General features: G+C 40.8%; 2 protein-coding genes across 7 annotated transcripts in view; one reads left to right on the top strand and one right to left on the bottom strand.

The window, feature by feature from the left end:
- Positions 1–24,355, top strand: part of LOC146490339 (protein NLRC3-like) — a 265,325-nt gene that overhangs the window by 128,774 nt on the left and 112,196 nt on the right. For 3 of the 6 annotated variants that reach the window (XM_085153301.1, XM_085153302.1, XM_085153303.1), the window contains exons 9-10: positions 2,743–2,789; positions 2,938–3,800. The exons of 2 other annotated variants lie outside the window; for them this stretch is intronic. In XM_085153301.1, the coding sequence (XP_085009427.1) occupies positions 2,743–2,789; positions 2,938–3,491 (601 nt within the window). In that variant the 3' untranslated portion in view covers positions 3,492–3,800. Of the gene's footprint in view, positions 1–2,742; positions 2,790–2,937; positions 3,801–24,355 lie in introns of those variants that run through there. One more of the 6 variants, XM_085153305.1, reaches the window with a different exon arrangement.
- Positions 1–24,355, bottom strand: part of LOC146490341 (uncharacterized) — a 170,583-nt gene that overhangs the window by 86,195 nt on the left and 60,033 nt on the right. The gene's annotated exons all lie outside the window — the stretch shown is intronic.

The raw sequence follows: 24,355 nt of genomic DNA, 5'->3' as shown, positions 1-24,355 counted from the left end.
TGTCATTGATGGCGCTCCATCTGTTGTTATTCCAACAAACCTCTTCCATGGCAAACCAACATTCTCAATGGCATCACACAGCTTGTAAATATCTGCTGAGCGGTGGTCTGGCCATGCATTGGAATTACTGTGAGCAGCTCCTCCATCACTTCAAAACTGTCATCAACACCACGGACATACATTGGGAGCTGGGCAGTGTCGGTGATGTCTGTGGTCTCATCAAGAGCGACTGAGTATACACTGAAACATTTGGCTTTCTCACACAGTTGGTCATAAATGTCACTTGACAGGTCAGAAATGCGATCTGCTGCGGTGTTGGCAGAAAGGCTGATGTTGCTAAACTGACCTTTCTTTCCCGGACAGACTATATTTGCAGCCTGCAATATGCACTTTTAGACAAATTCCCCTTCTGTGAATGGCTTCCCTGCTTTAGCAATCATCTCACTAACCACGTGGCTTCGACTGCTGCATTATTCTCTTTGGTTGCTTTCTTGAAGAAATCTTGCTGCCTCAGTAGATCTGTTTTAAGACTGGCAACCCGGTTCGCTCTCTCATCTCCCTGGTATTTTGCATCCACCTCAGCATGTCTAGTTGTGTAATGACGTTTCAAATTGTATTCCTTGTGCAGCGCAACTTTCTCTGTGCAAATAAGACAGGTCGGGGTGCCCCTGTGCTCAACAAAGAAATATTGCATTTCCCACTTTTTCTGAAATTGTCGGTGCTCATCACCAACCTTTCTCTTCACCGCAGGCTTTGAAAAAGACATGTTTGGGGCTATGTAACATTTATAATTCTACTTGGTGTCACTGTCGCATTGAAGTTTCAATCAAGCGTTTAGCCGACGGACGGGGAACGTCTCAACGCGTAGAGAACGTCATTTCTGCTTCTTTTTCTTGCAACCGTAGCACGGCGATCGGCAGATAAAAAGCTGGTAGCAGTCTCCTTTGTTTTTACGCTCGATGTTCATGTCTTTCATGACGACACGAACACCGTGGCGTTTGCAGATGGTACAAAGTACAGGGATGGCGAGCGCAAAAAAGGCGACTGCTCACGGCGCCGGGCTGTTGTTACAGGAGAAAGAAGCGGAAATGACACCGTGACATATAACAAATAACATCACCTGTTTCTGATGTTAGTTGTTTTGACTGCTTTTACATTATATTGAAATATATGTAATGTTCATGTATGCTGCAATGCAAACGGAGTGATGCAAATAAAAAACATCGATGCACAAATTACGGTGCGACCCTATAATTAGTCCGGGTTACCGGGGACTGTTATTGCCGATGAACAGGTGTCGCTATGTGACTGCAGACTAAATTGGGCTGCATTGAGTTCATTACTTTTCTTTTATCCCGCCGCCTACGCATCACTTTGAGAGTTAATATGAGATCTCTCTCTGTGAAAAAATAACTAAAACTCCCACTGACGTGTGTATAAATCTATATACGTAAAATGTCCCGCTGGGCAGCAACTTAAAAAAAACAACTTTTTTTGAAGTGTTGTGAACGCAGCACGCTGGGGCGAATGTCCACGTTTGCCCAATAGAAAGGAGGAAGCCAGCCAGGCACAGAAAAGAAAGAAACACTCCAGGGCAACGCTGCTGTAACTTTTACTCATTGAGAAATGTTTCCCTGCTTGCATCAAGCCCGGCTGGTGTCCCCTGAGATCCATATCCCACCCTGATTGGTGGGTTAATTCAGCTCCGCACACAACACTGTAAAGTGTCATACATTATCAAACTAACATTAAATTTTCATATTAAGGTGGGGGCCAAAAACTATCGTCTTGCGGGCCGAAATTGGTCCGCGGGCCGCGAGTTTGAGACCCCTGGTGTAGGAGGACACCTACTCTGTGTCTGGTTAAGTATAAGAGCCCTTTGTTAGGGGGACCACTGGACTCTTAGCACCAGCTTTGGGGTCACAGGGTCACATCTGGAACACACACACACACACACACACACACACACACACACACACACATACCTACACTATGCACAGACTGGTACTCTTTGTTCATACCTGTGTAAGACGTCATATGTTAATGAACTTATGCATATTCATGTAACCTCAATAAAGAGCAGTGTTACGAGGGAGCAGACGAGAGCGACTGAGGTCAAGTGAAGGAACGGCGCTGTCACAGTTCTCTCCCTCATGAATTGTCTGGTTCCAGCGGTGGGTCTGTGCTAGACGACCCATCACCAGCTTTTTCCAGCTTTTTCCACTGGTTACCAGTACGTGGTAGAATCCACTTCCAGATCTTGTTGTTTGTCTTTAAATCTCTGAATGGATTGGCTCCATCTTATCTCTCTTTAACAAAATAATCCAAGTCGAGCCCTCAGGTCTGCAGATAAGTAGCTTCTGACCAGAACTAGACGTAAAAACAGAGGTGAGCTTTATCGATCGCTGCAGCCAAACTCTGGAACAGTCGCCCTTCACATCAGGTCGTCACCAACACTCGACATTTTTAAAACCCGGTTGGAAACACATTTGTACTCTGTAGCTTTCAATTCTGACGAGTCTTTATAGTAATTACTGTGTATGTTTCCTATTTTCTCTCTACTCTGTGCAGCACTTTGGCTCAACCTGTTTTTAAATGTGCTGATAAATAAATGTAGATTTCTTTGAATAAAACAGTGGAGCCGAGCTTTGAGCTCAGTGTGTAACAGTGTGTGTATGAGAGCCATGTAATGTCCATGTGTGCATGCTGACTGTGCTGCTCTGACCCCCCTCCTCCTTTCAGGGTGGAGCCTGCTGGAGTCCGATGGTTGAGACCAGGTCTGAGGAAGTGTAAGTGTGTTTTTAATGGGATTCATGAAAACAAAGCAGCACACATTCAACCATCTTCATCATGTCAGGAGTCATCATCAAAGTGTCAATCAATGAACAGATGATGGATCAATAACTGCAGCTGGATTGTGTTTGTTCTCTCCATCAGATTCCTGTCAACTCACAATCGACACAAACACAGTGAACACAAACCTCCAACTGTCTGACAACAACAGGAAGGTGACACATGTGGAGGAGGTTCAGTCATATCCTGATCATCCAGACAGATTTGATGTTTGTCAGCTGCTGTGTAGAAATGGTCTGACTGGTCGCTGTTACTGGGAGGTCGAGTGGAGAGGAGACGTTTTTATATCAGTGAGTTACAGAAGCATCAGAAGGAAAGGAGGCAGTGGCTGTGAGTTTGGATTCAATGATCAGTCCTGGAGTCTGAGCTGCTCTGATCGTGGTCCTGTTTGTGTTTGTATTTGGCACAATAACAGACAGACATCCATCTCCTCCTCCTCCTCCTCCTCCTCCTCCTCCTCCTCCTCTGTCTCTAACAGAGCAGCAGTGTATGTGGACTGTCCTGCTGGCACTCTGTCCTTCTACAGAGTCTCCTCTGACACTCTGATCCACCTCCACACCTTCAACACCACATTCACTCAAACTCTTTATCCTGGGTTTACAGTCTGGTCTCCTGGTGCCTCAGTGTCCCTGTGCTGAGTGGGGTGTAAAGAGTGTCTCCTGTTACAGAAACACTCTGACTGTTGAACAGATAGTTCAGTCTGTACATGTCTGTCTCTTTCACTCACAAACACGTTTTCAGATTCATGGATTCAATCAGTTGATGTTTGAAACTCTTCTAAATGATTCCTTGTAAACTTCTTCCTCTTCAGTCACAAACAAACAGGAAGTGATGTCACATGTGTTCCTGTCCACACAGCAGAATGAGTCTATTGCTGACAGTGATGTACAAACAGAGTGAGCATTTCTGAGGCCCAAAATAAACTGAGTAGTTCACTGAATGAACAATGGACTGTGAGCTCAGTTCCTTCATCATTAGTATGGATTATATATGTATATGTATTATATTAGTATCATATATATCAGGTGCTGCTGGTTTCAGTCATTGTGCAAATGTGCTGTTTGTAAGGTTGTAAAGCTGCAGTCAGCTGAGACTGAAGAAGTCACCTGATCAGTGAGCAAACGTTTCTGAAAACGTCCAGATGAACAGAATCAACCTTTTGGGATCAGCCAGCAATGCAGCATCATTGTTGTTCAGGTTCAGAGGTTTGCAGGAATGAACTGATGACCAGAAACAGCTGCAAAGTCCAATAAAATACCAGCTGGAGTTCAGCTGCATTTGAAGAAGTCAAAGAAAAGTAAGGATGGCAAAGGGCGATGTTTTCTTCCAAAGAACTGAAAACATGGTGGACGCCTCATTAGAAGAATAATCTGGACATTTGTGAGGAACTCTAACCAAGAAAGCAACACAAGAAAGCAACGTCAAACAGATCCAACAGACAGTTTCATGACTGGAAGTGTTGAGTGTAAAAATGCTACATTGCATTATTGCATCCTCTCACCACAGGAGGTGCTGTTGGCACCACTGATTGCTGATCAGCTGTTCTCTGATGATCTGATTGATACTGTGAATAACGGGACTCACTGAACTCTGTGACACAGTGAAGATTACAGAGTTTAACTTCAACATCTGACTGACGTCACACAGACAGAAGGATGAACCAGTGAGGCACAGAACACAGTTACTGGAGATACTGGATCAGCTCCATGTGAACCTCTGATGGAGAAGCTGCTGAGCCAGAGAAACATCAGGACATGACAGGCAGCTGCACTTATCTAACAACATGTAGCAGAGCTGATCTATGTTAGAGGATCTATCACAGCAGCTGAAGCCAAAGTCCAACACTGGATAGCAGCTGAGCCTGTGCTGAGTGTAGTGTTACAGGAAAAGGGCAGAAACACTGACACTGGTAGCTCACAGTGATGCTGACTGGGGCACAGAGCTGAATGATGCAGCATCAGGACACTGTTTCAGTCTGACTGACAGAGAAACCTGTAGCTGTATCTACATGTGAGGCAGAGGCTACACAAGCAGCTTTCTATGTTTCACAGTGACTGAGATCTTCAGTGGGGGTGGACATGCTCCTGTACAGACCTCTGAGGAGAACCAAGGTGCAGTCAAAGAGTCCAGTCTGTCCTCACAGATGTGAACATGTGGTTTCATCAGGTCTGCTGTCAGCTAGCAGGCTCACATCAGAATCACTGTTCCTGAAAAACACAGTCTGTGTGACATCATCAGTCAGCTGATCGTCCCAGATCTGAATGGTTTCTGTCTCTACTGAGGAAGTCAGAGAATATCACTGAGAATATCACTGAGGTGTGGATCAGGTCACTTAATGCTAACAGGAAGTCATTTATTAAGTTGGAATAACACAGAGACACAACCACTCACAGTTAACCTGACCCCACTAACTGCATGTGTTTGGCCTGTGGGAGGAAGCCGGAGTACCGGAGAGGACGCACACAAACACGGGAGGGAGAACATGAAACTCAGCACTGAAACAAAGATGGTGGATTTGACCTCAGGACCAGGTGCGTAATTTCTAGGGGGGTTACGGGGGTCATGACCCCTCATTAATCAGATCCAGCTACACTGAAACTGGCAATTTCATTTACTTTTACTGTTTTTAGTTGGTCTAAACATGCTAACAGCTCTTTGTTTTTTTCAGTTTTCACTGGTTTGATGTAATAAAAGAAATTTTAAAGAAGCAGACAATTGTTGTTATTTTAGTTCTATAATCTCATAAATCGTGGTTTGGATCTAAGTCAACATTCAACATAAATAAGATAATGCAGCACTTTTGATGTTGCCTTTTTATTTTCCCAGCAGTCCTCAGGTTGGTTCTCGGCTACATTTACATAACAGATGTTAATGTGTTCAGCAGCTGGACTCATCTGAGGAAGGAACATTGGACAGGTGCTCAGTGCACAACTGCATTACAAACTTTATGTAAGACCCTGTGTTTTATTGTATTTATATATTTTTAACATTTGACTTAAACACTTTTGGGAAGGATGAAAATGTTTTCAGGAGGAAATTTTTCCTTCTGTCCAACTGCAGTACACGCAATACTGCGTCTCCCCCCATTATCACTGCACACTTCCTCAGGCTGGTGATGAGCGCCCCCTGGTGTCACAGTGTTGATGACGTCATGCAAAGTGAAACATAAACAGCGTGTGTTAATAAAAAAATCATGTGTCCATTCTCATGTTTGCATCATGTTTCTGTAAAATCATCAGCTGTTTCTGAACCTTCTTAATTGTTTGACTCTTTCCAACAGCTGTGAGCTGTGATGGAGTCAGAGCAGCTTCATCACTGATGTTCAGGTGAAGCTGAACTTAATAAACTGTAGAAATGATCAGGATTCAGGTTGGATGTGTAAAATAGTTGTGTGTGAGGTCACAGTGCTTCATATGTGTGTGTGGGCTGAAGCACACACGTGTGAGTCCTCAGAGGTTTCACACACATCACTGCACACATTTATAATCCTAGTTTAAGCTTGTGGATCATATCGGACACATCAGCAGCTCTTTGGAGACAAAGAGGTCATTTGAGATTTAAGGTGAGTCATTGTTTTTCTATCCATGGTAGCTTCCACTACTGAGGCTCGGGAACAATGAAGAGGATAATTAAGAGGAAGCATCAGCTCTGCCTCTTCTAACTACACAGTATTATAATCATGCACTTGTGTCTCAAACTAAGACAAAAGGAGACAAAATGAGTTATGTGAGTCTTTAGATTATCAGTAAACTCTGGTGATAGTTTGATGCTCAGTGGAGCTATTTTTGGTTTGTGATGAGTGTTTTGTGATGGTCAGCTTCTGTTTTGTGAATTGCTCTTTCTAATTTAGAAGGTCATGCAGAAATGTGCGCGCCCTTATCTGAGAGGACATGGAGAGAGTGTCGCAGACTCGAGGTGAGAAGATAAACCTCGGAGCTGGACGGCTTGCGTGTTACCTATGTGCATCTTTTCAATGACATCAAGTGAACCCATAATAAGCATTTCTATGTCTTAGACATCATATCCATTTCTAATGAGAGATTAGTTTTAAATGAGGGAAACCTGGTCTAACAACACACTTACAACAGAGCTAAAGGTTCATCACATGTGAGACTCTGATAAGAACTGAAACACTGTGTATAAACAGCTGAGACAAAACTATATATGAACACTCATTTATTCCAGTTTAGTTTACAATGATTTTTAAAGTAATGTGGAACGATTCATGTTCACGAGCTGTTACAAACACAACTATTTATTTGTCTTTATATGGTTGGACTACAAGGCTCATGTTGAGGGTCTTGGAATAATGTGTGAATAACAGCAGGAAATGATCGTTTTCCCATTTTACCAAAGTGGAATAACATCACCACAGCACAACAAATAATGTTAGTGTCTGCAGCTAAAATATATGGTGAACATGGTTTTATAATAATGTGCAAACACAACCTCACTCTGCTATATACAAGGAGCCAGCCACAGCTCATCCACGACCTCCGCCATCATTTCTTTAATCATAATCATTTACTTAAATGCTTAGATTGGTTTAAATCAAACTCCATTACAGGTTCAACTCCATTATATAACAGCATGTTGACTTTGGATTTGGTGAGCAGATCCACCTTAAAAAAATGAGGAAACTAAGAGATTACAAAAAAAGAAGTGGAAGAGTTAAAGAGCTGCAGCAGATTAACAGTTTCTGACAGTCATGTGTTAAGAAAGAGGAGGATTAGATGAGCTGAGGAATCCATCTACTGCTCAATGAAGCCTCATCAGAAACAGTCTCAGTGGAAGGATGGCTCTACTCTTAAGGAAGGACACAGGCAGAAAGACTGGCGTCTGTCACACAGGAACTGGACTGAAAATCAGCTGCACATATTCATCAGTATGTGCAAACATATTATAGGTGTGGAATTCAGGAAAGTACCATCAGAAGTTGATCCACTGTGCAAATGTCTGATTGGCAGTGGCTTCATTTTTCACTATGAACAAACTGCTAATGCAGAATGCAGCATCACAGGACTTCAGTCATGGATTGGCCTCCCCAGACCTCAACATTACTGAAACATCTTAACAGAGGATGGAAACAAAGGGAACCAACATCCAAGAAAAGAGCTGCTGCTGAATACTTCCTCACAGAAAATACAAACAAGCTTGACTAAGAGACTTCAGGCTGTGCTGAATAATAAAGGTGGACTGACTTCCAGGGTCCTTAGTATCATAGCTCAGGTTTTGTCTTATATACTTTCCATTTATATAAGAAAATATATAGAAAAGAGGGTGGTTTAAGATGTCTGTAGAGTTTTATTCATTATCTTTAAACAAACAAAGAAAGCACCATCCATTCGTCTCCAGTCTGTATGAAAAACAGGGGAAAGGTCAAATTAAAACTTTGAAATTCCTTTCACAATAAATCCAATCATACACAAAATAAAAAATAGAAAAGTGTTTAAACACACTTTTCCATTAAGCTGTCAATAGGAAATGTCTTGTGTTTCTGCTGTTTTCCTTTCATGTGTCCACAGCTGACAGGTAACCCTATTGGAGTCGCCATAGTGATGGGTGGAGTCTCAGCTTCAGTGTGTTGATGGGCACAGCCATCGTTACCACAGCTGGAGTTGGTATACGCCGAGCTGTGAGAGGACAGAGATGGAGACATTTAACTATTTAACAGGAGATACGTTACGACTAACAGACGACTGCTGTTTGAATGATGTCTTTGCAGCCCTTATGCTACATGTTACACAACTTTTCTTCATGCCAACAAGACTGAGGTGCCACATAGTTGACTCATACAACTGATTATGATGCATATTTTACTATTGCTATGTTCACATCATCTGCTTTATTATTGAAAGCCTGGAGATACTCTGACGTGTGCATGGCTGATGTGAAGTATGATTAGTCCTACATGACTCACACCGTCAACAACAGAGGCAATGAAAGCTTTGTTGTTAACAGGTTGGTAAAGTCAAATGTCTAATTCTACACTTGTGATGGGTAAAGTTATTCTCACTGCAGCAGATTTATATCTGTGGTTTCACATGGCGTGATGTGGACCTCAGCGCTGAGGTGCAGTTCTCCTTGGAGACCGGCATCCTGGCTGAAAATATTATCATGCTTCCAAAACATGGTACTTTCAGCTTTTATTTTGAAAGAAACAAGACTTGAAAACGAATCCCCTTATTCCTCTTTTTATTTGTTCTTCAGAGGAGTGTCACCTGGACAAACTCAGGGCTATTCCAGGGCCTTTGTTATTATTTGACTCCATAGAAATAAAACTGAATTGAATCAAACAAAAACTCCCAAACAGCTAAAATACTTTGCTTTATTCTCTTTTTTAACAAATACGTTGAAGTCCATCCATAACAACACAGCTGAGATCTCCTTTTTAATCAAGTGTTTACATCCTTTGTACAGATCTGTATACAAAACAATCATTTACGTCCCACAGAAGTCTAGTTACATGTAACTATACAAGAACTCGTAAATGAAAGAAACATAAAACACATGATCACAGGTGATGACAAAAAAAGAGAAAGAATTCATGTGTTAGTGATGTTTTTGCAGCCTAATGGCTCATGTTGGAGAAACAAACTGAGGTACGTGGAAAGTTCACATACACAAGTGGGCGTGAGCGCACACACAGAGAGAAAAACACAACTGAACCATCTGGTGTGTTTGCTGTTTCTGCTTTCATCATTTCTGCTGCTTTGTCAGGCTGGGGGGTCTCAGTGACGTGGTTGAGGTGAAGTATGACGAGTATCCCTGATTCAGTCCATCGAGACAAAGGGGAAAGAAAGCTGTTGTTAACAAACTCTATGGTGATGTGGCATTTAGCTCTGATTCTACGCTGAATCCTTTGAACCTGTTCTGGTGATCAGTAAAGCTCTACGTGCTGCAGCAGGTTGACCTCATCTGTGTTCACAGGTGTGGACCTCAGCGCTGAGGTGCAGGAGAGTTTCCTTCAGTTCTCCCTGCAAACCAGCATCCAGCCTGGAAATACTGTCATCTCTCCCAGAAATGGTGCTCTTATCTCAGAGAAGAAGTTTGATGTAAATAACTGCAATCAACAGTGATGTTCTGCACACATCACTTCTCCATTTTGCTCTCTAGATGAGTCCCAGCTGCCTGACCTTGTGTCCAGGTGATCGTCTCACTGAGGAGCTTTTGTTCTGAAAATCTCACGTCCATCACCTGTTTCCTTTTTACTTTACTATCTCTGCTCTTTCTTTATTAACAATGCTCATAATATCACAACATTACATTCATCACTTGCATGTTTTTATCCACCTGCTGTTAGAAACAAATAAAAAGGATGAAAATAAACAAAAAGGATGAAATGCCTAAAATCCTTTGATTTATTAAACTTTGAAACAAATATGAGTAGATCCCTAACAGCACAGCTGAGACCTTTGTTTTAATCAAGCCTTTGTATCTACACACTGTAAAGATTCATATACAAAAAATAGAATTAAATAAATATAAAATACAAGATGACCAAAAAATGCAGCCATGTTGTGAATTTGCACCTAAAAACATGCATGTTTCCCTTTGTACAGACAGATTTACAGCAGACAAAGCAACACGGTGATAGACTTTGACCGCTCCAAAAACAAAATACCCACCAAGTCTGAAGTCGATCAGAGGAACTGTTGAGCAGACAGACTGACAGACAGATCATCTCACTCTTCTATATAAAGAGTCAGCAGGCAGCAGATCTTCATCTGTGATCTCCTCCATCATCATGTTTTCACTCTTCAGCAGCTATGGCTTCACTTCGCGCCCTTCTGGGAGTCGTACTGTGGTCCCTCATGGTTTCTGCTTAAGTGGTGCTTGACTGGAGTTTGCTCTAATTTCAAGTGGTTTGCTGTCACAAAGCCAACAGGAAGTCCGGCCATGGTTGAGCCAACTGAAGATGGGTTTGAAGGTGTCGTCCTCGTTTCCTCTGTGAGTGCGAGAGGACAGACAAAGCAAACAGCATTTGGACAGCATTAAAATATTTACACTGATGATTAATGTTATGTCTTTGCACCTGTAGCGATACATGTTGGAAAATGGAGACTTTAGCCACCAAGACTGACGTGCCTGGAAACTTCCCTGTGAGTACGCCCACAAAGACAGGAAGCAGTTTAACCACCACGGTTAATCCTCCATCATCATCATCCAGTATTTTTCACATCTTTTCTTCTGCTGTTTCCCTTTTTGTCAGTCACGGGGTTTGTGACTGAAATGCGTGTGGTCGATGGGAAGCCTGACGAGTATGGCCTGAATCATTCCATCAACACCGGACGGAGTGAAACCTTTGTTGAAAACAGGTTATATGGTAACGTTGCATTTAGCTGTGTTCAGTAAACTGTGAAGTTACAGCAGCAGATTTACATCACAGGACGTAGTCTGGACCTCAGAGCTGAGGCTCAACCAGCTCTGCGTGCAGACGGCATCCTTCCTGAAAATATTCTTCATCTTCCTAAAAGTTCTATATAAAAACAGCCTGAAATACAAACTGATGTTGTGCACTGATTACCTTACACTTTCCATGTTTCCTTCTACAGAGGAGTGTCTGCTTGAGTGTTTTGACTGATCTGTTGTTGATCGTCTCACCAACACTGCATGAAGATCTGACACCATCTGTTATGGACATGTGACTGAGCAACATCGTGAGCAGTTTTTAACAATAAAAATGCAAAAATCTAGAATGTTTTTCTTCATTATTCATCTTTATATGAAATAAACTGAAGAACATCCACAACAACACAATTCACACGAGTATTTAACGATTCTCCACAGCTGTGATCACCATTTTCTTTGTGTATTTGTAATGGTTTTAATAATTTCTAGTGTTAGACGGCTAAAAGATGAATAAATAATCATCAGATAGACCCATTATAAAAATAGGATTTGCTTCCATCTGATAGAGTTACCCTCAGCTCAAATAACTGTGACATTAAAAAGCTGTTTACAGTCTAAGTGCCTCGTTCAGTGACTTTCACACACAAAACATTCATACTTTCATAGCTGACTTTGTCCATACAAGTGTAGGACTGTCTCAGAAATGATCAAACATTTGACTGTTAGATGGTTTTCCCTCCATAAGCCTGGTTACGCTGGAGGTTTCTTCCTGTTAAAGGGAGTTTTTCCTTCCCACTCTTGCCAAAGTGCTCACAGGGGGTCATATGATAGTTGGAGTTTCCTCTGTTTTCTCGGTATTGTTGTGCAGTCTTTACCTTACAATATAAAGCACCTTGAGGCGACTGCTGTTTTGATTTGGTGCTATATAAATAACATTGAATTGAAATGATTATTTTCTTTTTTATTTATTTGCTAGTTTACATGAGCCAGCGTGTCTCAGGGAAAACAATATTTAGACCCATGTTATTTGAAGCCAAGCCCAGCTTATTATTTAGTTATTATTCTCCCTCTCTTAACCGCGCTCTCTTACAGTATCCTCACCATTTACCCATCTTACCATGAGGTCAGCATGATTCTTTATCTGGAGAAATAAGAGTGTGTGACAGTGTGCAGGTTACAGATGGTGAACAATGATTTTCACTCATTTGGATTCATTAACATTTGCATCAAGGAAAGAACAAAACAGGTTGGTGCACATTTTATAAATCTGACAATAACTTTCATGTTGCAGTTATTTGCTACAGCCCGATGTCCCCAGCAGGTCCCTGAGGTCATCTGATCAGGGCTTACTTGCTGTAAAACAGGCTAAGATGAGAACTAAGGCTGACAGAGCTTTTGCCACTGTGGCCCCGACACTGTGGACTCTCTCCCTCATACATTAACAACTGTGGACTCAGTCGTTGTTTTTAAAAACAACTCAAAACTCACCTTTTTAAACTGTTTTTTGTTCAATTTCTGCCTGTTTTATATTGTCTGTTTCACCCTTTTATTATTTGTTATCTTATGTGCAGCACTTTGTGATTCTGTCTAGAAAGGTGCTACATAAATACAATTGTTTATTTATTATTTATTTGTTTGTTGTTTGTTGTTGCACACATGAAAACATGTCTTTTCACATAGTAGTAAATGATGCCCAAGGAGTCTTCTCATATCTGCCACCAGTTTTTATGACTTACATTAGAAAAATAATGTGATGGATAAAAGGGAAACAGGAAAAGAAGACAGGCATATAAATAAATAGGTAAATTCATGTGTTTGCCAAAAGTGTGGTTAAAATATGGTGTTCATTACAGCCTCTTTGCTCTTTATTGAACACCATATCCAAAGATCGTAAATATAACCAAGATCGTAGGACATGTGGAACTGAAATTCAAATATTGTTTCACCTGAACTCTATTCAGTGTTATAAGTAAGCTTTTCCAAAGTCGTGCATTTTACTGGTTCAGTTTTACAACTGTCCAAAATGTCTTTCAGTCCCTCACAAAGCTCTATTCAGATTCTTTTCATGACCTTGTTCAGCCTCCTCCAGATTAAATAGACGTAGAGCTTCAGGTAATAGACCAGACTGACAGCCTACACTCCATATGGATCAACCAGTCAGAGCTTTTTGTCCTCCTGCAGCCACCATAGCTGGGATTATGCACTTTGGAGGGGCAAGACAACAGGAGTCAGCTGACTGCAGTCTGTAGTCTGCTGACATCTAGTGGTGACTGTTCCAAAAACAAACAAGTGGAATTACATTTAAAATGTATGACAGGAATCTGTCCATTATTATTAAAAGGCACTAAATACATGTACATGACACAGCATCCACCCTGCCTCACAGATGATGCTTCAGCTCATGAGCTGCTTCTCTCTTTCTCCGTCCTGCTAACCAGTGATCTGAACTCTCTCTTGATTGTACACTTTAACAGTAACACACGTAACCTTCTTAACAGCTCAACAAATATCAGCAAACTGTTTCTGTGCAGTTAGTCCCACAGTGTGTCTGCTAGCTAAAGGTGCATTTGCAGAATATGAGATAACATCACTCAGAGATGGAGAATGATGACGAAACACAGAAGAGGAAGAAGAGGGATTAGTTTGAAAGGTTCGGACTGCTCGGTGGAATTTGTTCAACTGCAAATTTAAAGCTTACTTTAATTTGTTTTAACTGATAGATGTCGATTGGATCAACAGATTGATGATGTCGTGGAACTTCTTGCCAAATAAAGTGAAGTACACTGCACTGCACTCTTGGTGCAGATGTGTTTAGATTGACACAATCTAACACTGTTTTTGGACAAATGATGTCAGAGCTTGGTTACATCAGGGGGAACAGACGTCTCATTTCATTTGAATGCCTTTAATGTTCTAAGTGTGTGAGGAAAGTCACCCACCTACAATCATCAGCAAATAGAGACATTTTTATTCCCTTTGTTTTTCTTTTGTACATTGCAGATTTTGAAGCTTTGTGAATTCATTAGAAGTTTGTATTCCTCGTATTAAAATGATTTTATTATAATATTTATAGAGCAGGTGGGGGAACTTTGTGCCGCTTCAGTGCTCAGCTGCTCATCTTCTGTCCCAGTGTTCATGTCACAGAGGACTACTTTCACTCACATAACCTGCAACAGTTTTCATTTATTATCTCTGCTCTTTCAAACTTTTAATTAATGAAATGTCTGAAAACAATATTCATCACTTTGCTTTTATCTGCCTGTGATTATAACCACGTAGCATGTACTGTATGTTTATTACAGCTGGCTAATAAAAAGTCTTAAAGATAAAGCACCTGTTTGCTGAATGTGCATCTAAAAACAATGTTTCTCAGAAAAAGTGCATCTATGTAGGAGAAAACAAAGAGTCAAGCCCTTGGTTTTAAAAGAGCAGCAGCAGATATAGTGTTCAACTCTCATTGAGGCCAGACAAAGCAACAGGCTCTGCAGTTTGGAGAAGAAAGACACAATGAAGCAACAGCTCATCCAAACAGGCTCAAACTGAACACAGCACACAGGACGAGTCCCAAACACAACACCAAGTCTAAAGTGGATCAGATGAACTGCTGCTCAGAACGTATACAGACTTTCTTTGATTCACTAGTGAGATAAAATGCATTTCTTGGACAACATGACTTTGATATATTTGTTTTCCAGGAGCAAAGGTCTGTTTATACTGGAGAGCGATGCAGGCAGGAGGACTCTTTACACTGTGACTGACTAATCAATCTCTTCATCATGACTTCTGCTGTCATGGTTTTAAACCTGCGCAGTGGAGAAAAGAACCTGAAAGAAGCTTCCTGCAAGTATCTGATGTGTCTTTAAAGAACTAAATCCTCCTCATCCTCACAGATACTCCCTCCTTAACCAGTTTCTTAAACTAGCTAACAGGTGGAACGACACCACTGTGCACCAAAGGTTATAAAGTTAACCACACAGCAGACACTCTTGGTACGTCAGCTGTGTGGAATCGAGTTTTTCTTGCATTAATACACATACTGAAGTAACTGCCATGAGAAAGGTTAACTGAAGCTTTGATGCTAAAGTTAAGAACCTTTTGTTCACACTGGCAAGTGTTCAATTTGACCATTTATGCCAGTTTATTAATAAAGTACTTTTAAAAACACCAGCAGGGCTGACAAAAGTGCAATAAAACCAAAAATAATGATCTATGAAACAGCAAATAATGAAATATTTTCATTTCAAGACCTTTTTATTAACTCTTCTCCTGCCTTTATAGCACATTTACTTGTCTTACACTCTTTCAGTTGGTATGAGTGACCAATATCTAATTAATTAGCTCACTAGTGCTTTACTATTATATTCAATCTGCTGATTGAGATCAGGTGACATTAAAAAAATCACTAGTGAATGAAATTTGAAAAAAATATCATTGTGATCAAAGCTCTCTTGTTTACTCTGAGGCACTAAAGCCCCCACAGATAATAAGCTTCTTGGCTTTAAGTGAGGATTTCCATTAGTTTGCAAGCAAATGAAAGTTCGTACAGACTTTAACGACCTGGTGTCCACATGTGTGGACATCACAATTTGGGATGTTTAGACCAAGTTTTGCTCTACAAGGACCTGATTTCCACTTACGAGGTCATTATCCTGCCTCTGTTCTATCGAAATTTAAAGCGAATATCCTCATATGTGGATCTCGTTTCTCTCAGAAACAAAAATCAGGTAAAAAAAAAAATTCTGGTAATTCTTTGTTTTTACATTAATCAGGTCCCAAACAGCCAAATAGCAAAGAGAATGTAAAAATGCATGAAAGAGTTCAGGTCTTAGGAGGTTAAAGCTATAAAAGAGAAACTACAGTGAAACATGTTGAGGTTATCACATGTGTCGTGTGTTATTGTTACATGTTACTCTGCATGCCAGCAGGTGCCGACAGGTTAATCTGGCCCTGCTTTGTTTGTCGTTTTGGAGCAAAAAGCCTGTTTTTTCTTGTGTTTTTAACTACATTTGATCATCACGTTGCTGATATCGTCTGATCTACATCTCAACTGCTAAGTTTGTGTTATTTAAGTTGTTTCTTTGAATGTTTCTCTTGCTAACTGTCTGACGTTCACCTCTCACACAGTGAACATAATTCTGCCCTTGTAGGATTAAACTTTGTGGTTTGTTTACCAGAACTGACATGCTTCTGAATCCATCCCAGAGCCGAGGGTTTGTGTCAGTGAGTTTTTAGTGTGGGTGTCCGTGCTGGCAGGGAGGCAAAAGGTAATTTCAGTGTTTACTATATAAAGAGGCAGCAACTTCCAGATCTTCATCTGTGTTCTCCTCCATCATCATTTCACTCATCAGCATTCATGGCTTCACATCTCACCCTTCTGGGAGTGGTACTGTGCTCCTCATGGTTTCTGCTTCTGAAATCCCACCTCAGGCAGACTTTGATTTACAGGCGGCAACAGTCATCCAGAATCGTTTTTATTTTACCGCCCATCTATTTTCATAACCACATGTCCAACTTAGGGTTGCAGGAAGGGGAGCTTCAGTACATGTTCACGTACTATGTTGTGTAATATACTATAAGTGTTTGTCCCATAAGTATTTGGACAATGAACTTTGTGTCTCTGTACAAAGTAAAACAATCAGGATGTGGTTGAAGTGCAGCATTGGAGCTTTAATTCAAGGGATTTAACAAAAGAACTGTTTTAACTGCTTACTGGCTACGTTCAGCTGTTACTCACAGGGCACCACAGTGGGTGACTGTTCATGTGTGATTGGACAGATTTTTAGGCCTGATGCCATTTCTGACACAACCCCAAAGAGATTTCTTGTCTCCTCCTGAGATTCAGCCGGTGAGCTTCCACTTGGTAGGCAAATGTGTAAATAACTATATTCAGGGGCGATTTTAGCCCGTTTTGGGGGGTGCTTCCCAAAATGAATGAAAGCACCCCCAAAGATTTCTTACTTGTTTGACAATATTTGGTGTTTGTGTGATACACTACAAAAAATATATAGAAAGCACACAGTACTTGGTTGAGATGTAATATTTTAACAACAAAAGTATAGATACCCCCCATCCCAAAATGGTTTGTTCCAGCTCTCCTCTCCCCTACTCTGGCTCTGGTGCCCTTTGTGCCAGAGCGATGGTGATGTGCGATACCACTGAATTTCTTTCCGATCCAATACCAAGTAATATTCAGGGTGGTATCGACGATACTGATCCGATACCGATACTTTGTACAAAAACTGATTTTATTTATTGTATCTCAAATTATAGCGTCATAAAGATTACAGGACATCAGATTACTTGTTCTTATCACTTAATAATGCAGAGTCCATCATATAGAAACCAAAAATCTGAAGTTGTGCTATTTGAACACCTTGCCTGTCTGCAGCACTAAAGGACTCTGTGAGAGACATCTGTCTCGCCCTAGCAGCACCTGTCCCTGTCCTCCTCTTCAGTTCGCCTCAACATACACTGTCATATTCTGTGATATGATTTACTCTGAGTGTTTGACAAGGTTAGTGATGTTGCCACAACCATACATACCAACCCTCCCGATTTTTCCGGGAGAATATTGAATTTCAGTTCCCCTCCCGAAAATCTCCCGGAGCCACCATTCTCCCGAATTCCTCCCGATTTTCCACCCGGACTGTCAGGAGTTGCTGAATGGATGTGGAGAAGAGGGCTCAAACGCAGGACTCACGGTTAGTGATGTGTGAATCATGAACGAATCGTTCAATACTCGAGAATCACTTTACTGACTCATGAATCATGATTCACAAGCCCAACTGACTCACTGACTCATCCCTGTTGCTGTTAGCAGCAATTTATCTAGCTTATAATTAAAATTGTGGAGAAAAACACAACATCCAGTATCTTAACAAAAAAATTCTGCTCTGAACTGGAAGAAAAAACCCTGAGTAGAAGCTCACATCAAGACAATAGCTCCTCAGTTCACAGTTGCATCGCTCTGCTAACATGCTAACAGCACATTTGAGCTACTCACCCCCTCCCTCCTGGCTCACAGCTTCTTCTTCTTGGTTGGCAACCAATGCTAAGGCGCATTACCGCCCCCTGGCTCACAGCTCAGTGGACATTTAGATGAGAAAATATATTTAACACATTTAAGGAAAATACTAATAAAATAAAAATAAATAAAATAAATGTTTATTAAGCAATTTTGATAGGAAATTGCTTAATTTTAGAAATGTTTTTGCTCTTTTTTGCTCTATAAAATAGTTGTTTTCTTTTAGAATCATTCATCTTAGCAGTAGGATTTACATGAAAAGAGAAACAAATTAAGTTTGAGTGAAAATGTAAATTTTTTGCACTCTCTGGTCAACTGACTCAGTGAATCAAATGACTCAAAAAACTCAAAAAATCCGAGACAAACAGGAGTTCCAGAATAATCCGTGAGACGTAAACTTAACGACTCAAAGAAGTTAAACACTGATGAAGTACAGGACGGTGACTCGTCGTAGCAAACAGCGCTATGAATATGTTTCATTTGTAACTCTGTTACTGTTCATAACATTCAGTTATAACATTATAGCTTTAAAATACGTGTTTGTATTGTTCTGTATCAGCTGTGGTGATGTTATTTCAACAGAACATGTTGTCACAGCATCATCAGTTATAATCTTGTAAAATTACAAACGCGTGCATCACTGTGAACATGCAAAGTGTAACTCATGGCCTCATTCATGTTTCAGCTGCTGGAAGTGAAAGCATGTCTGCCCAGAGAGGAGACCAAGAAGAAGAAGTGAGAGAAGAAAAGTGGAAACACGGCTGTAGAAACTTTACAAACTTGTTCAGCGTTTTTGGTTTTGTTTTAAATTTATGTGATGATTCCAAAAACACTACGGATTAAAAATGACTGATTGACTTTTGACTGATTGTCTCATTTAATGAATAAATTAATACTTATCATATTAAACTCCTCTGGGTTACCATGGTAACATGACCAGCAAAGATGCTTTGGCATGTTACTATGGTATTTTTGTCTTTATTGGTTTGATGGTGATTGATTATTCAGTCCCAATCTGCTGTCATCTAAAGAACAAAATGATGTTTCTATGAGTCAAAAAGCTCCAGATGTTGTTCACAAAGAAAACAAAGATTAGGAACTTAAACACAAAGTGTTTGGAGCCAAAATGTTAGCAAGCTGCTCTTTTTGAAATGGCAGAGGTACAGTGGTGTCTAACAGCACACTGTGGAAGGCAAACATGTTATTGTTGGATGAAACTTCATGAATCCTTTGTAGATTTGAGCTTTTGGAGCCTTTCTTTTCTCTTCAGGTGTACAGATGCTGAGGAGGCAGGTGAAGCAGGTGGAGCTGTTGTAATGCTGGCAGAGGGTGTGTCTTAGTAACTCTGTGAGGTAGAACTGGATCCAACATTGTGGATGTGTTGATGTTGGAGCCATTAAGATTCTCTGGCCACACTGTAGGATTTCCCTTTGATTCACTGCGGGGGCATTTTGGAGTCTGTCAATGAAACTCTTCATGTTTGTGTTTGACTCCAGTTTATAGAAACAGAGAAATGTGTCATGCTTTTGTTCGGCCTCCACAAATATACACATTTGTTCATTGGTTGGACTTTTTGTAAGGAGACACATTGAAAACCATGTTAATAAGATCTTGTTGTTTCCTGTGGATCCGACACAGAGAGTGGACTTCAGACAGAAACCGTGGAAGAGATTTTAGAGGCCGTGTGTGGCAACAGGAAGTTTCTGTATGTTTGCTGATCTTACATGTGGAAAACAACACGTGATGTTTGTGAAGTTCTACAATGATCATTGTTCTCACAGCATTTTGAGTGGGAACAGTTCAAACTGAGAGTAGTGGGAGTTATTTACTGATTGAAACAAGCTGAATGTTTCTGTGCACGATGAAGATCAGCAGCAGCAGCTCAGCTGATCAATGAATTGACATCTATCAGTCGTTTCATGAGATGAAGTCATCAGCAGACATTTGTTCTAACTGTGTGATAAATGTCAGAACGTCAGGGCTCTGCTTTAGTCACTACTTGATGATCATTGGCTCATTGTTGAATCCAGTGGCCCAGTCTGACCTCTGACCCTTTGCTGCAGGTCTTCTGTGTTTTCTCCACTTTCATGTCTGATCTTCTGCTGTATCATCCAAAATAAACATCTGGATCATTTCCAACACTTCAGCAGATCTTTAGTTTGGGCAGTACAGTACAAAATAACACATATTGTACTATACTGCCCACTTCCTGATCTTACTGGATCTGTGTGTGAGGTTGGTGAAGGAAACACATGTTTACTGAGTGAATCGCTGCCATTAGGAACTAGTTTTTATATCACAGCCTAGAAATCACACAGGACCATTTCTGCAAGGGAAAAGTCGTCATTGGAGGAAAATAATTGTGTAGTTTGTGCGACTGTTGTTTGTAAATGAAGAATTGTCCCAACTACATGTGCTGCTGACCTTTGACCTTTTCTTTCGGTGCACAGAGGAGTCTGTGGAAACATCCAGAACTGAGGCAGTGCTACAGATGTCTTCAAATAAAGTGGTGTATTATCCATGTTTTCTATGGATCACATCCAACATCCTGATCTAACAAGCCCCCTTTTTGTGGATTTTAGAGCCTCTGACTTTTGCTGCGTCTGCGTCTCATTTCAAGCACAAGAGCAAGAAGTGGATGAAGAAATGGGGCGAGTGGGGTCAGTGTAGTGCATGTCAGCTGTGCTCACACATGCTTTCACAAAGAACATGTGTATTAATTGGCAGCATTAAGGTGCACTTTAGTCTTCATAATAATAAAATATTCTGACTTTATTATTCTGAATCCTCACAGTCATGTTGCAGTCATGTTGTCTGTATCTGTGACTGTCCCAGAGGAACCTACCTGAGGGATTATTAAAGATCTGTCTATCTAGAAAGACTTGCATTGATCCGCAGTGTACAATTCTTTCTAATCTATTAACATCTTCCTCCAAATCCTGTTTCTGCTGCATCAGAAGGGCTCAAACCTCCTGCTGTTTCTACTGGACCATCAATTCTACTTTATGATGATCTTCAAAGATAAAAACGTGAGTTTATTTGTGAACTCTGTGAAATGCGTCTGATGTTTAGTTTGAACCAATCCTGTGTCAGCTGCAGCCACATCATTGCATACAAATGGGTGCGTTCCTGTTTAGACCTGCTGGCTGTCAATGGGCTTCATTCCAGTTCAGACTGCCGGTGGTCGGCTGTAAACTCAACATGGCTCCTGTGTTAGAAGAGCCTCTGATTTTAAATTTGCACATTGAATAGTTTGTTTCCAACACTGTGGAGCTACCAGCCCAGTATATGTAGCCCACAGTAGATGGAGTTATCAAGCTGCACTGACAAACATCAGGACTCATGTAATCCCTACATGTGGACCTTTCACAGATGATCCAAGTGCAGATTCAACTCTGCATTACATTTGACTTCAGCTGTTACACACTTTCATTTTCTAGCTGTGTCACTTCCTGCTTTGTGGATCAGATAGTTTATCCATGTCCACAAATGTTTGCTGCATATTTGTATCATCTATATTTCCAGTCTTCATACAGCCGATATTTCATGTGGACTCCAATCTGCCAGCTGCCATCACGTTTTCAGGGTTCATTCAGTGTTGAAATGTAGGACAAACAGCAGCACATGTTCTCTAAATGTTTGCAGTCATTTTAAATGAAGCTGATACTACATGAGACATTTTCCACAGTTATTGTCTTTGAACAGAGAATAATAAAGCCATCAAACATATACAGGCTGTGCAAATACAAACTTCTGTGGTGCATTTGATGACCTGCAGAGGAGAACAAGTCGGGCTTTTCAGCCCTAACACAACCTCTTTGTTCTCAATACTACAAAACCTTCAAAGGATGATATGCAAGTTTGCATGAATCACCAACACAGTTGTGTTTGTTTCTAGTATAGTTATAAATAAGGTGATCAAATATCTGCTGACTGATTAGATCCAGTATCTATTACAGATGAACTGGATATCACAGCATGTTGTTAATCCGTCATATCAAACTAAACAGTGTTGCTGGTGTAAATATCCTCCAATAAAGATGAGGGCTGCTGTTGCCAGGTAACGATGATGTCACACTTCTGATCTTTAGCATCGTAGCGCTCGGAGTCTGATGTTGGCTCATGTGTTGTCACCAACATGACGTTCTGCTAGTCAAGGCCTCACCTTAACCCACTGATGCTGATCACACAGACCCACTAATAGAACTGTTTTATCAGGTTTATGCAGCGTCACCATTAATGTCACATTTAATCAGACCACATTTACATTACAAGCCCACTACAACCATTATCAGCATTTAAATTACATTATACATCCTCACAGATTTAAAGTATTTTAACCTGATTCATTGTTTCCACCTTAACAGTTCATTCCTCAAATCAAACAAGATATTTGACCCTCAAAAAATTTAACAAATAATTTTGCAATAAAATATTTATTTTCCAACTTTTACAAGTGAAATCAAACAAGTGTGTTTAACAGTGAAACCAGAGTGGAAGCTGCTCATATAGAGTCCAACCCAGGCTAAAAGTAAGTTGAGCAGAGCAGCATCATCAAAGTGTCTCTGAACACGGGGCAAGATCGCCATCTGCAGGACAAGACTAGTTTTTCTCCTCGTCAACGTCAAGATGACGTCATCGTACAGCACAACATGCAGAGCAGGTGACATGACTGTCTGAGAGGCGGAGTTAAACTGTGGCAGGTAAGCATGTGGAGGAGGAGCAACAACATGACGCTGGAACATCATCATTGCATTATACAGTTTCCTCTCTAACTGGATGCAGCTGTGAACAAGAACAGCTGTGGAACCAGAGTCCTGAGTGTCATCTATGGATGAATGCAGGTCAGTGTGTTGCTGGTGATGAATCACAGCGTCCATCTCACAGTGGAGTCACAGCTTTTCTTCAGCTGCTCTGCTCTTCAAATGTAAGGCATCCACGGCTCTCCTTTTCAGCTCTGTTTTTCAGTTTTTAGTTTTATTTGTCATATGCAAGTTATCACAGGGTCAACATTGCAATGAAATGTATTTGACCAGCAGAAGACAGTCACTCAGCAGAATGGTACAGTAGAAAAAAAAGAAATAATAAAAAATAACTAAAAATAAAGTAAAGAGCGAAATATTAGTAAGATGTAGTAAAAGAAAAAAAGATTTTCAGTTAACTAAATATATATATGTATATATAAATACACACTAGTGATTAAATAAAGAGAATCTTAAATAGGAATGTGACAGGGGGCAAATCTAAAACATCCTCAAAACATCCTCACCCTCCTCCTGCTCCACACCACACATCCATGGTCCTGGGCTGAAGTGGTCGTCCCCAGTCAGAAGAAGGACTCAGAGCTGTTTCTGAAACACAGGACATGTTTGCAGACTCCTTAGCCTCAGCAGCTGGCTCCAGATACAGAGCTGCTAACACAGGTTTTATTGACACTTTTAATCTGTTTGTGAAATCATTCCTCTCTTTTGGAAACCAACAGAGTGCACCCCAACTGCTTAGGAAGCCAAATCCTAACAGCTTTTGTGCGTTCACTTGTTTTTGCATTAGATAATATGCAATGCAAAGATATTAGTGTCACTGAGCACTGTTTTATGTCTGTCTGTTGTCCCAGACAACAAGGAATGAGCCCAAACCTACATGCACATGTACTTTTAACTACTCCAGTGCAGCTGAACTCACAGTGAGTCCAGAACCACCGTCACTTGGACTCCTTCAACACAATGGGAGCCATGTTCGCTCTAAGCTGCACACAATCGCACAACACTGGCACGGTCTCTGCACACAGAAAATCTGTGTTACGCACAAAAAATTAAATCTAACCTGAATTGAAATTAAAATAAATACGTTAACAATTGAATCTGTTTTGCAGTGTGAGTCAGTAAGTGAGCGGTGACTGGCTGCTCCAGCCAATGATGCGATTCACATTCGTATATACGCAGCTAATCAACGTGGTTGACAGGCTATGACAGCGTCCTTATGTGCTGACACCGGTGTTTTAGCAAAGCAGCTGATGTGGAGTGAAGTTAATGACAACGTGTACAACCATTGGAGATGTGAGCAGGACAGACGGAACATCTGACGGACAAAGTGTGGACTTTATACCAGTTTTTAAATTGTGTTGAT

This window comes from Neolamprologus multifasciatus, unplaced genomic scaffold (assembly GCF_963576455.1).
Source record: "Neolamprologus multifasciatus unplaced genomic scaffold, fNeoMul1.2 scaffold_5, whole genome shotgun sequence".
Classification (NCBI taxonomy): domain Eukaryota; kingdom Metazoa; phylum Chordata; class Actinopteri; order Cichliformes; family Cichlidae; genus Neolamprologus; species Neolamprologus multifasciatus.
The sequence above is the reverse complement of the archived record's forward strand: the minus strand, read 5'-3'. Positions and strand labels throughout refer to the sequence as shown.